The sequence below is a fragment of the Lathyrus oleraceus genome, chromosome 6 (assembly GCF_024323335.1).
Source record: "Lathyrus oleraceus cultivar Zhongwan6 chromosome 6, CAAS_Psat_ZW6_1.0, whole genome shotgun sequence".
Taxonomy (NCBI): Eukaryota; Viridiplantae; Streptophyta; class Magnoliopsida; order Fabales; family Fabaceae; genus Lathyrus; species Lathyrus oleraceus.
In genome coordinates this window covers 22,593,350-22,605,470 of record NC_066584.1, presented here as the reverse complement: position 1 = coordinate 22,605,470, position 12,121 = coordinate 22,593,350, and the positions used below count along the sequence as shown (strand labels likewise).

The 12,121-nt window shown below is 30.7% G+C and overlaps 1 protein-coding gene across 1 annotated transcript; it reads right to left on the bottom strand.

The window, feature by feature from the left end:
• Positions 1-2,037: 2,037 nt before the first annotated feature.
• Positions 2,038-4,233, bottom strand: LOC127097928 (PHD finger protein ALFIN-LIKE 4). Its single transcript, XM_051036415.1, has 5 exons — positions 3,982-4,233; positions 3,836-3,868; positions 3,219-3,447; positions 2,992-3,127; positions 2,038-2,542 (listed from the first exon to the last, which is right to left on the bottom strand). The coding sequence occupies exons 1-5, from the start codon at positions 4,079-4,081 to the stop codon at positions 2,234-2,236; spliced, it is 807 nt and encodes a 268-aa protein (XP_050892372.1). The 5' UTR covers positions 4,082-4,233; the 3' UTR covers positions 2,038-2,233.
• Between the last annotated feature and the right edge of the window lie 7,888 nt (positions 4,234-12,121).

The window sequence follows — 12,121 nt, the reverse complement described above, 5'->3', positions numbered from 1 at the left end:
AATAGGAAATAAGAGAAAAATTAAAGAGAGAATCCAAAGTGATATTTTATATTTGAATAACACAACTAATTAATTAATTTATTATTATTATTATTATTATTATTATTATTATTATTATTATTATTATTATTATTATTATTATTATATTATTATTATTATTATTATTATTATTATTATTATTATATTATTATTATTATTATTATTATTATTATTATTATTATATTATTATTATTATTATTATTATTATTATATTATTATTATTATTATTATTATTATTATTATTATTATTATTATTATTATTATTATTATTATTATTATTATTATTATTATTATTATTATTATTATTATTATTATTATTATATTATTATTATTATTATTATTATTATTATTATTATTATTATTATTATTATTATTATTATTATATTATTATTATTATTATTATTATTATTATTATTATTATTATTATTATTATTATTATTATTATTATTATTATTATTATTATTATTATTATTATATTATTATTATTATTATTATTATTATTATTATTATTATTATTATTATTATTATTATTATTATTATTATTATATTATTATTATTATTATTATTATATTATTATTATATATTATTATTATTATTATTATTATTATTATTATTATTATTATTATTATTATTATTATTATTATTATTATTATTATTATTATTATTATTATTATTATTATTATTATTATTATTATTATTATTATTATTATTTATTATTATTATTATTATTATTATTATTATTATTATTATTATTATTATTATTATTATTATTATTATTATTATTATTATTATTATTATTATTATTATTATTATTATTATTATTATTATTATTATTATTATTATTATTATTATTATTATTATTATTATTATTATTATTATTATTATTATTATTATTATTATTATTATTATTATTATTATTATTATTATTATTATTATTATATTATTATTATTATTATTATTATTATTATTATTATTATTATTATTTTATTATTATTATTATTATTATTATTATTATTATTATATTATTATTATTATAATACTATTGCAGTATAATAATTGCCACCCTCCACCCTTGATGTAATCTGCCACCAACAATTGTAGTGCTTTTACAATATACTATTTGTGATTTTTTAAGTTTTTACAAATTATATTTTCTGGAATTTTGAAAAGTTTTTTAATTTTTATAGGATTTTTTAAGAAATTCATGTTTTTATCGGATTTTTGGAGTATCTATGAGTTTTTATCGTATTTTTCAAATAAACTATTATATTTAAAAAAATGAGTTTTTACTATATTATTCAAAAAAGTCTTACAGATTTTTGAAAAATTTTATAAATAGTTTTTACAGAATTTTAAAAAAAAATTAAAATTTTTACCAAATTTTTCATAAAACTCCAAATTTTTATCAGATTTTTCAAAATATATTATCAGATATTTTAAAATAAACTGAGTTTTTATCAGATTTTTAAAAAACATAATCTTTTATCAAATTTTTAAAATATATTTATTAAATTTTTTAAAATACTGATTTTTTAACGGATGTTTCAAATGCACTAGCGAATTTTTTGAAAAATGATGACTTTTATCAAATTTTTCAAAAAACTATAAATTTTACTAGTTTTTTCAAATACATTGTTGGGTATTTTTAAATAAAATTGAATTTTTGCCAAAATTTTCAGAAACTATCGAAAATAAACTACAGGTGTTTTCGAAAATTACAAAACATATCAAAATTTTATATGAAATTTTTCAATTGCACTACCAGAATTTTCATTCGCTCTTCTTTTAATACCTTTTTTTAATAAAGGTATTTTGAGAATATGGAATTTTTCAATTGCATTGAATGTTCATTCGCTCTTTTTTAATAAAGGTATTCTGAGAATATAAAAATTCGTGGGAATAACGGGAAGAGATCCTCTCTCAGTAAATTATGTTATCCAGTGGAATCTCAACCACTGTCCTTTTATACAATATATTGTTATATTATTAAAACAATAATTGAATTTGCAGTTTGGTAGAGATTGAATAATCATGTTCTTAGAAGTAAATATCCTGATTCTGAATAATTCGATACGTACCTAACATAACATGGAGTACCTTAAAATCAAAGGCAAGCCTTATAAACCTGATCAACTGAACAAATTAGTAGTGTCATAAAACCGACAAGTTTAGAGTCACCAATCTACACAAACTCCTATATCAATCCACTAGGGCGAGCTCTCTTGTGGCTGCAAGATGGACATTTATACTGTTTGATATGCTCAGCTCTTGCTGGAGTAATCTTCACACATTTTCCATGAAACCACTTCTCACAAATGTCACAGCAAATCCAGAACTCGTTTGTTGTATAGCTCTCTCCGCATGCCCCGCAAAAAGTCTCTTCCTGCTCTTCCTCATCCTCCTCATCTTCCTCATCCACGCCAAGATCATCCTCGTCATTTTCCTTTGCTTGCATTTGTATTGCCATTGGTTTTGAAAAATTTGCCTGAGGTTCAGAACCTTGCTGCATATGTAATCCCAAAAGAATTAACAACCTTAAATTATTAAATATCACATCAATCATAAACCAGATACCGTTTCAAAATACAAAAAGACATAATTTCTCACTCCAAAAGATATATGAGTATATACTATATACTAATGGTAGACCAGATAGCGCCTCAAATTATAGAAGAGCTTCGCGCTCCAAAATGAGGGATTTGGGTTCCTTGGATCAGGGTTTATACATATGACACAATCATGCAAACTAGACAGACTATCAGATAACTAAGTGGTTCGTTTCAAGTGAATAATGAGTTTCAAACTTTTAATTAAAGGACGAATTGAACGGGAGGACCCGAACCGAGTTTGATCCGATGAACTCATAATACACTACTAAAGCCTAAGAAACTTGAAAATTGTAAGTTATAACTGCCAGTGGACAGTGATTAGTTTGATTTTTAGCTGGCATACCTCAGGGTTTGCTTTAGATTTGGTACTGCTATTATTAGAAACCGATGACGACTTTTCCTTTCCTTGTTTCTTGACAACCCCTGTAATAGTTTCAAAGATTGTGGGAAGATCATTTATCATATCAAATAGTTTCTTCCTGCAAGAAGACAAGAAAAGTACATATATTACTACTGAAAGATGACAACTCAAATTATTAGAAACTGTGGAGAGTTGAGGAAAACAAATACCTATCCGCTTTATCAAATCCAAACCTAGCACCGAAATAAAAAGCCACAGACATTAACCAAGCATCACTGTGTACAGCAACCAAAGACAGCCAATCCTTTTCTAGCATCCCATCTCTCGCAAAGTTAATACCCAATGCTGGCTCCGGAATCTCCGGCGGCACTTCCTCAGCTGGTAGATTCACCTCCCACTGCTCACTGGGAGATCCATAAAGACAGAGGTTTTCCTTATCTGCATAAAAAAAATCATGTAAATTAACTAACTTATATTAACCAAAAACACAACATAAAGTAAGCAATTTCAACTATGTTTTTGATATTATCAGTGTCCCAGTGTCTCTGTCCTATGTTGTGTCCATGTGCCAAGTCCGTGCTACATAGGTTCAAATTCCGTTAAGCTAATGCTACAATTTGACTACATTTTATGGGAAACATCTCATGCAGCTGCGAATGAAAACGGAATAACAAAAGGGCGTAACAGAAAAAGAAAAAAAACGAGAAAGAAACAAAATAGAATATACAAGTTTAAAACATAAATTAAGAAAACCTATGTCTGTAACGGTTTTTTACGAAATTAAAACAACACAAAAACATAAACATTTGAAGAACGTAAATGTTACCGGGATCACACTGCCGGAAGAACTCATCGACATCTGGTGAAGAACACGAAACAAAAAATTAAATTAGGTTTTGATATTTTACACAAAAAAGAGAAAAAAAAATATTTTAAAAAAATTGATTAAAACGTGGGAAGAAAAAGACGGACCAGTGGAGAGGGCTTTGACTAATGCAGTTCTGCGACCTTTGAAATCCCGAAAGACTTCATCGACAGTACGGGGATTGTAAGGAAGATTATGTCCGTCCATGGTTGTGTTGTTTTGGAAGTGAAAGTGAAGAGATTGAGTTTGTGGAGGGAAAAGTGTTAACCCTTGTTTCTGTTTCTGTTTCTCTTTGAGCGTGTGTGGGAGAAGACGGTTTGAAAGAGTGTGTGGTTTTGTGGTAATTAAGCGGATTTAAATCGGGGAGAAATGGATTTTGTTAACTGGATTCTATAAAGGCCCATTAAGTCCGTCAACCCGGTAACGCTTTCTATAATTCTCTTTATTTTAATGTAAAAAAATTGTATATGAAAATTGAGAATCAAGTCAAAGTTGGGATTTTTTTTTAAAATAACTAATTTGTTCAAAAATTATTTTAAAATAACAAATTTTTTAAAAAAAAATCAAAATAAACATATTTAAAAGAGGATGCGCAAGATGAACAAGCGCATCACATATGGATGAAGAGGAGGCGTCCAATGCATTGGCGTCTGCATTAGTAGCCTAATGAGAAGGCGTCAATGCCTCTGGCGCCTACATTGGCCCTCATGAAGAGGCGTCAATACCTCTGACGCCTGCATGGTACCTTGAGAGGAGGCGCCAAAGCCTCTGGCGTCTGCATATGTTGACATGTTGGGTGCCTAGTCTCTTGGCGCATGCATTTTATACCTCCTTTGTATAAATACATTGCCTTGGATGCAATATATTTCACACAAAATCATCCCCTACTACCATATTTTCTCCCATTCAAATCCACTCTCCTTCAAGTTTTTGTGTTTTAACCATGTCTGCATACACTCAGAAGCGAAATGACGATGTAATATTTTCCGTCGTTGCGTCTCCAATAAAGATTCGTCTCTGGAACACATATACGTTTGAACGTCTTAATCGGACGTTGAACAGTTGGTTAGATGGAGAAATTGAAGATGGTGAAAGGATTAGAAGAATACAATGACTTGTGTCCATGTTCAACCAAAATGGAGAAGTGTGCGAATGAATGGATATTAACACCGACCAAGATGTTCGTAGGATGATGCATTACATGTTCAAAATTGTTTTGATGGTTGTAATCGCATAGTTCTTGTATTCTAGTTGTTTTAATTATTTGTGTTATTGTTTATGTAAAGGTATTTTTGTCACAGACGTCTAATATGAAATAAATTTAGTTTTTCATATATTGCAACAGAGGTACATGTGAATTTATCTGGTTGATCTCGTTCCAATACTAGGACGGTTATTACGATTGTGACCTGGTTGACGGCATGAACTACATAATCTAACCATTTTGTTCGCCGTATCCATTTCGGTACAAATGTGGGTGTTGTTTGGGTGACCCTTTTTCTTCCTTCGCATAACTCCGTTGTGTCAAACGATGTCCCCTTGATATTTTGGCCAGTAGTCCTATTTTTCTACTACAAAAAAACTAATTTTATAAACATTTGATAGATTGGTGACTTTGTAAACGTCAGATAGCAAGTAGAATGGATGCATTCAAACCTTTCAACATGCCGCAATGACATGGGAGTAGGGTGTACGAAAGGCTTAAAACTTTCCGCAATCGCACCAACCTCTGTCTAGTTCGACTCTGTATTGTCCCATCAGCATGCCCTCATTGTGATCCATGAATTCGGCAACACTATACCAACCTTTAGTGCGGGAAAACACCGCGACTACATTGTGTTTACTTTGGCAGCTTCATGTCTAATGAATTTCATTGAAGCATCACTAAACAACTGCCTAGATTACAACATTGAACTCCATTTGGAACGTCTGCTCTCAAATATCGCCCCTAGATTGAAATATGTTGTCTGCATCAAAGCGGTTATAGGTAGGTTACAGATGCCTTTGAAGACAGAGTTGAACGATTCCACAAGATTTGTTGTCATGTGGCCCTAATGTTGACCATTATCGTATGCCCTAGTCCACTTCTCCAATTGAATACTATTGATCCACCATACTGCATCTTCGTTTGACAATCTTATTTCTTCGCGGTAGTGTTTGAAAGAAGGTTCTGATAATGCGTAACCTGCATTGACAACCTTCTTCCGCAACGTCTTATCTTTGATTTCCCGCATGAAATTCTGAGCAATATGTCTAATACAGAAGACATGTGTCGAAGGAGAATTTTGTCAGTCATTATCAATGTTATTATATGCACTGATGATTGAAGGGTATTTGTCGAAGATCAAATATAAGTTAGGTTGGGGTGCAACGTGCAATCGGAGATTTCTTAGGAAAAAAATTTCATCCCTCAGCAGTCTCCCCTTCAACAAGGGCAAAGGTGATTGGAAAAATGTTTTTGTTGCCATCTTGTCCCACTGCCATCCGTAACGTTCCTTTATATTTCCCGTACAATCATGTACCATCAATTTGTATAATTGGTTTACAGAAAGGGTGCCTCTTCCTTGCATGTGACTATTCATATGCAGGCGCCAAGAGCAAGGGCGTATCTTCCTTGCATGTGAATATTCACATGCATGCGCCTAAGATTATGACTACTCTACTTTTGTCATTGCATGCAACCAATCACATGTTGCATAGGTTGCAAACCTAGTAAGACTCACTCATCTATAAATAGGCTTCAAATCACAACATCAAATCATCTCCAACACTAATCATCTATACTCTTTTTTTACCACACTCTTTCTCTGCCACACTCAAGCTCTGCAAAATCAAATTATGTCGCTATTGACTATGGGTGACGAACATAGAGGAACACTTGAGAATATCTAGACATTTGTATGTTATCACTCTCTTTTTACTTATTCCATTTTTAAGTCGTATACCTTTGTTATTTATGTTTGTATTATATATTACTTCTTATTATTGTATTTCTTACTTATGTGTTATTAGGACCCAAAGCGTTTTCGATGTCGTGTACATGAATATGTACCACACGATCCTTTGATAGAACCATATATTAGAGGATGTGGATTTGGAAATATCCTCAACACTGTCTCGTACTCGGTGGACTACAAGTTCATTCTTGCTTTGTTGGAGAGGTATAGACCCGAGACCCACACATTTCACCTTCCTATCAGTGAGTGTACCGTCACACTTGAGGATGTATACATGTTGTTGGGTCTCCGTATAGATGGTAAGGTCTTGAATGGTAGAGTAAATCATGACAACTCTATCTGCCACGAATTATAGAGTGCCCCTTTGTGTGACAACCAAACTGAGGGAGAGTCATTCGGTCAAGCAAGGGAGCAAGGTATAAATTTAAAATACCTTAAACAATATTATGCGAGTATAATATTGTCTGAAGAATCAACCGAGTACGAGAAAATAATTAAAGCTCGGTGTTATATTATGATTTTATTTGATGATTTTTTATTTCCAGAAAGTACAGATAATTCACTAAATATTATGTATTTACCGTTGTTACGCAACATTAATAAGGTAAGCACATATAGTTGAGGTTCAACTGTGTTGGCCCATCTATATAGTGCAATGTGTAAAACTGCAAAAAAGAATACTTGTATGTTTTTTTCATGTGCGTATTTGCTACAAGCATGAGGTTGGTCAAGAATATCGTCACTCGCCCCGATAAACGAGAACCCATTCATATTCTCGTTTGCAACAAAGTAAGTGTAACACTTTACCATTTAATTAATTATATTTTATACTATAATTAACTGTAAATAATATTTTTCAATTTTTTTTATCTAAGGTGGTCGGTAAGGGGGATGAACTACAATAGGTGTCTGAAACACGCTATTGTAGTCTATCACAATCTATTGGACCACATTGGACCTGACGATGTAATACTCCTACACAACTATATTTTAATTTAAAAATACTTAGCAAATTAGTTATCATCTAATGTTTCGTATTGTTTTGCAGTTTATCTGGAGCCATATTTGGGTCTTGATCAAGATATGAACCATGACGATGCTGCAGTTTGAACAACAAAGACACCGATTATCCGGTTCACTACTATGGAAATGCACCAGAGTGACCGGGTCAAACTGCAGTTCGACATGCAACAACAGATTCTAGAATCTCTCACGTGTTTGGGGAATTGGCATCAAAAAAGAGTTGATGCACAATGGGATTATTCAGATTAGAGAGACTTTGCAAAAGAGATATGTCGTCAATGGAGGAATCAACGACAACACATCTTAAACGAACCAGTCATCCATGGTGCAAGACCAACTCAACAATATATGGTATGGTTTAGGTCGGTAACAACTCAACAATTTGCGTCTGAGCTGTGGTATTTGATGGATCAACGCCAACTAGCTTCGTCGTCGTACGCCCCACAACAATTATCCGCCCAACACCAATGTCAAACCACCCAAATCCAACAACCAACCTCACAACATCAACCTACCACATACACATAACAACCAAACACCCAACCTCGCAACCCGTTCATGTCATCCACCCAACAATTAACCACCCAACATCGCAATTCATTCATGTCACCCAGCCAACCACAAAACCAAGAATCAAACTCTACCCACCAACAACCATACGATGCAACCACATCCGTCTATAGCCTAGATGATTCATATGGGTCACTTCATCGTAGTCCCCCACCAATGACCACTCAAACATCTCATCACCAAAACACACAACTATTATTTAACTATAGTACGCCCCATGAACCATTGCATCGTTTCCAAAATGATTTAATATCCCAATTTGGGCAACTATATCCTCCGCACTCCACCCAACCCTATCAACCTAACTACAATGACATGGGCACCGAACTCCATTACGGAAGCGCCGTTGGCCAGAGCCCATCCGGATATTGGGAACAAATGATGACACATCTGTCAAATACGCTGGAACTTCCGTCGGACCTTCACACCAACCATCATTCGATCAGGTCAACACACAAAGACCCCAAACACCTCAAGAAAATCGTGGGAGACCTCGGAGACAAACTAACGCACCTGGATGTGGAATAGGATGACGTTTCGATCGGGTCGGTCATTAAATTTTTGTCAATCCCATGTAACATTTATTATATCATAAATAATTTTTTTTACATTACTTTTTATTATTTGATAATTAAAATAAAAAAAATACAAGGGTGTATGCGCCAGATGAATTGGTGCATACACCATATGCATCATACAGGCGCCAGATGCATTAGCGCCTCCTCACGAGGGTCAATGCAGGCGCCAAGGACATTGTCGCCTCCTCATAAGGCTACCAATACATGCGACAATGTCTTGGGGGCATCCTCTTGGTCTATTAGGGGTGCGCCGGTTCATCTGGCGCATCCTCTTTTAAATGTGATTATTTTATATTATTTTTTTTAAAATTATTATTTTGAAATTATTTTTGAAAAAATTGGTTATTTTTAAAAAAAAAATCCAAAGTTAGGCTAATTAAAGATTTTTTCAGATAAACACCTTATTTAAAGCTTATGGCACGTCAAAATAACTATTTATAAAAAAGTTTGCATTAATTACTTTTTAACAAAAATCAAAAAATTTAAACTAGTTTTAAACGGGTTATAAATTATTTTTATACTTTATCTTTGAGAACTTATAAAAATAAGGTCAAAAAAGTTTAGGAATAATATTATAAACTGTTTTAATAATCTCTTCCAAACAATACCACAAAATTGAATAAGGTAATATATATTCAAAAATTGATTTTAAAATTAATTTTATAAAAACGTATTTTAGACCATTAAAAAAATTTAAATTTATTTTTTATAAATTAAAAGATTAATTTTGACGTTTTTTACATAAATATATATTGTTAAAGATTCAAACATAGATGGAACCATAATTTAAAAATATATATATATATATATATATCTCAAAAATAAATTTTATAAAAAAAGTTTTAAATTTATTTATTTTTTAAAATTTTAATATTCACAAAAAATTATAATAAAAATATAAAATACCTAAAATAATATTTTAAATGAATTTTTTATTTAAAATTTTTAAACCAAAATATATAACATTATAAGAATAAATTTAAAATAAAACTGTAACACTATATCTCAAACTTTCACCTTCCCTTATAAAAAAATCATATTTTCAAATTTGAGTTAAAAAAATTGAAAACAAAATTATCCAATCAATTATTTTTTAGTCATAATACTTATAAAACTTTCACACAAAATATTTTATTTTTTATTTTTATCTTTTTTATTATAAAAAAATAATATATATTTTTTATTTTTAGATAACCACTAAAACTCAAAATACACGGTCGTAGGTATTATGGTTTGAACTCTAATGATTTGTAGACTTAATTGAATACTATACTTTGTAAATATATCTAAAATATTTGTTATAGTTTTTAATTAGGTGTAGGAATATATTCGCTCCATTTAAAAAAAAATAAAATTTTAATATGATCTAATAAAATTAGGGGTGACAAAATGAATTGTGGTCCGTCAGGCCGGTCCGCGCACCTGCCAAAGAATGACAAGTTGAATTGGGATTTCGTGCTCGTCTATCCGCTTAGTTCGTCCCACCTTAAGTTCGTTTCGCCTTAAGTCCGTCAAAAAAGGGACGGATTGCCTCGCCAGTCTAATTATCAATAATTCAAAATATTTATTTTGGTTGATTGAATGTTAATTCTGATTGATGATTCTATTTTATATATTTATTTGTTAATATATACAATATTTTTGTAAGTAAATTTTTTAAAAAAAATATTTTAAAAAATAAGTGAAAAATTTAATCGAAATGTAAAAATAAGTTTATTAATTTATTAAAAAATGAAAAATAAATAAATAAATAGATGGACAAGCCCGCTGTCACCAACCAACCACCTTAACAGGACGGACTAACTTTTAGAGTTCAATTTCACTGGAGGGATTTGTCCATCTCATCCATTTTTTGAGGCTTAAGGAAGAGCGGGGCATGATCGAACGGGCAACCCTAAATAAAACATTAAAGCATAAGTTTGGTTTTGATTATATCATATATTTAGATTTTTTATTTGAGTCACCTTTTTAAAAGTTTGTTAGGGCATATTTACCTACATAAATATTTATTGTAAATACATATATTTAAATAAATAATTTAACATATTAAAATAAATTAACGAGATAATTATCAATGTAGTTAAATTTGGTTTTAATATAAAATTTTAAAAAATTCATTGTATAATCTTATATTTTAATTATAGGTTATGTCATAAAAATAGTTCAATTATAGTTTGTAATATTAAATTTAAGTATACAAAAAATAAATATATATTAATAAGTTTAAATTAGTAAATAGGTAAGAAAAATTATAAATTAATCTAAATTAAAGAATCTAGTATATTATTTATAGTAATTGACTTGAAAACAAACTTTTATGTTTCACGTGTTGGAATTCAACGGGAATTTGACGGCGAGTCCTATTAAAAATGGCTCTTCTTTAATAATAAGGGGTACTTGCAAACACCTTGAGAATTATTTTTTAAAATAACCATTTAAAAAAATCAAAAATAATAAATATTTTAAAAAAATACAAAAATAACTATTTTTAGAAGAGGATGCGTCAAATGAACTGGCGCATCCCCTAAACTAGCAAAGGAGGCGTTTCATGAAGAGGCGACAATAGCATTGACACATGCATTGACTCTCATGAGGAGGCGCCAATGTCCCTGACGCCTGAGTGGTGCATGTGGTGTATGCGTCAATTCATCTGGTGCATACACCCCTTGTATTATTTATTTAATTGTTTTAATTTTTTAATTTTTAATTTTGTTTATTTCATAAATAAAAAATAATAATGTAAAAAAAAATTATTCATGTGGTAATAATTGGTTACATCGGACTGACAATAAATTAATGACCGACCCGATCAAAACATTCCCCCTGTTCCACATCCAAGTGCGTTAGTTTGTCTCCGAGGTCTCCCACGATTTGCTTGAGGTGTTTGAGGTTTTTGTGTGCTGACCTGATCAAACGATGGCTGGTGGGAAGGTCCGGCGGAAGTTCCAGCGGTATTTGACAGATGTGTCATCATTTGTTCCCAATATCTGGAGGGGCTCTGGCCAACGGCGCTTCCGTAATGGAGTTTGGTGCCCATGTCATCGTAGTTAGGTCATTGGGGTTGAGTGGATTAGGGACGGTATAATTGCCCAAATTGGATCATTGAATCGTTTTGGAAA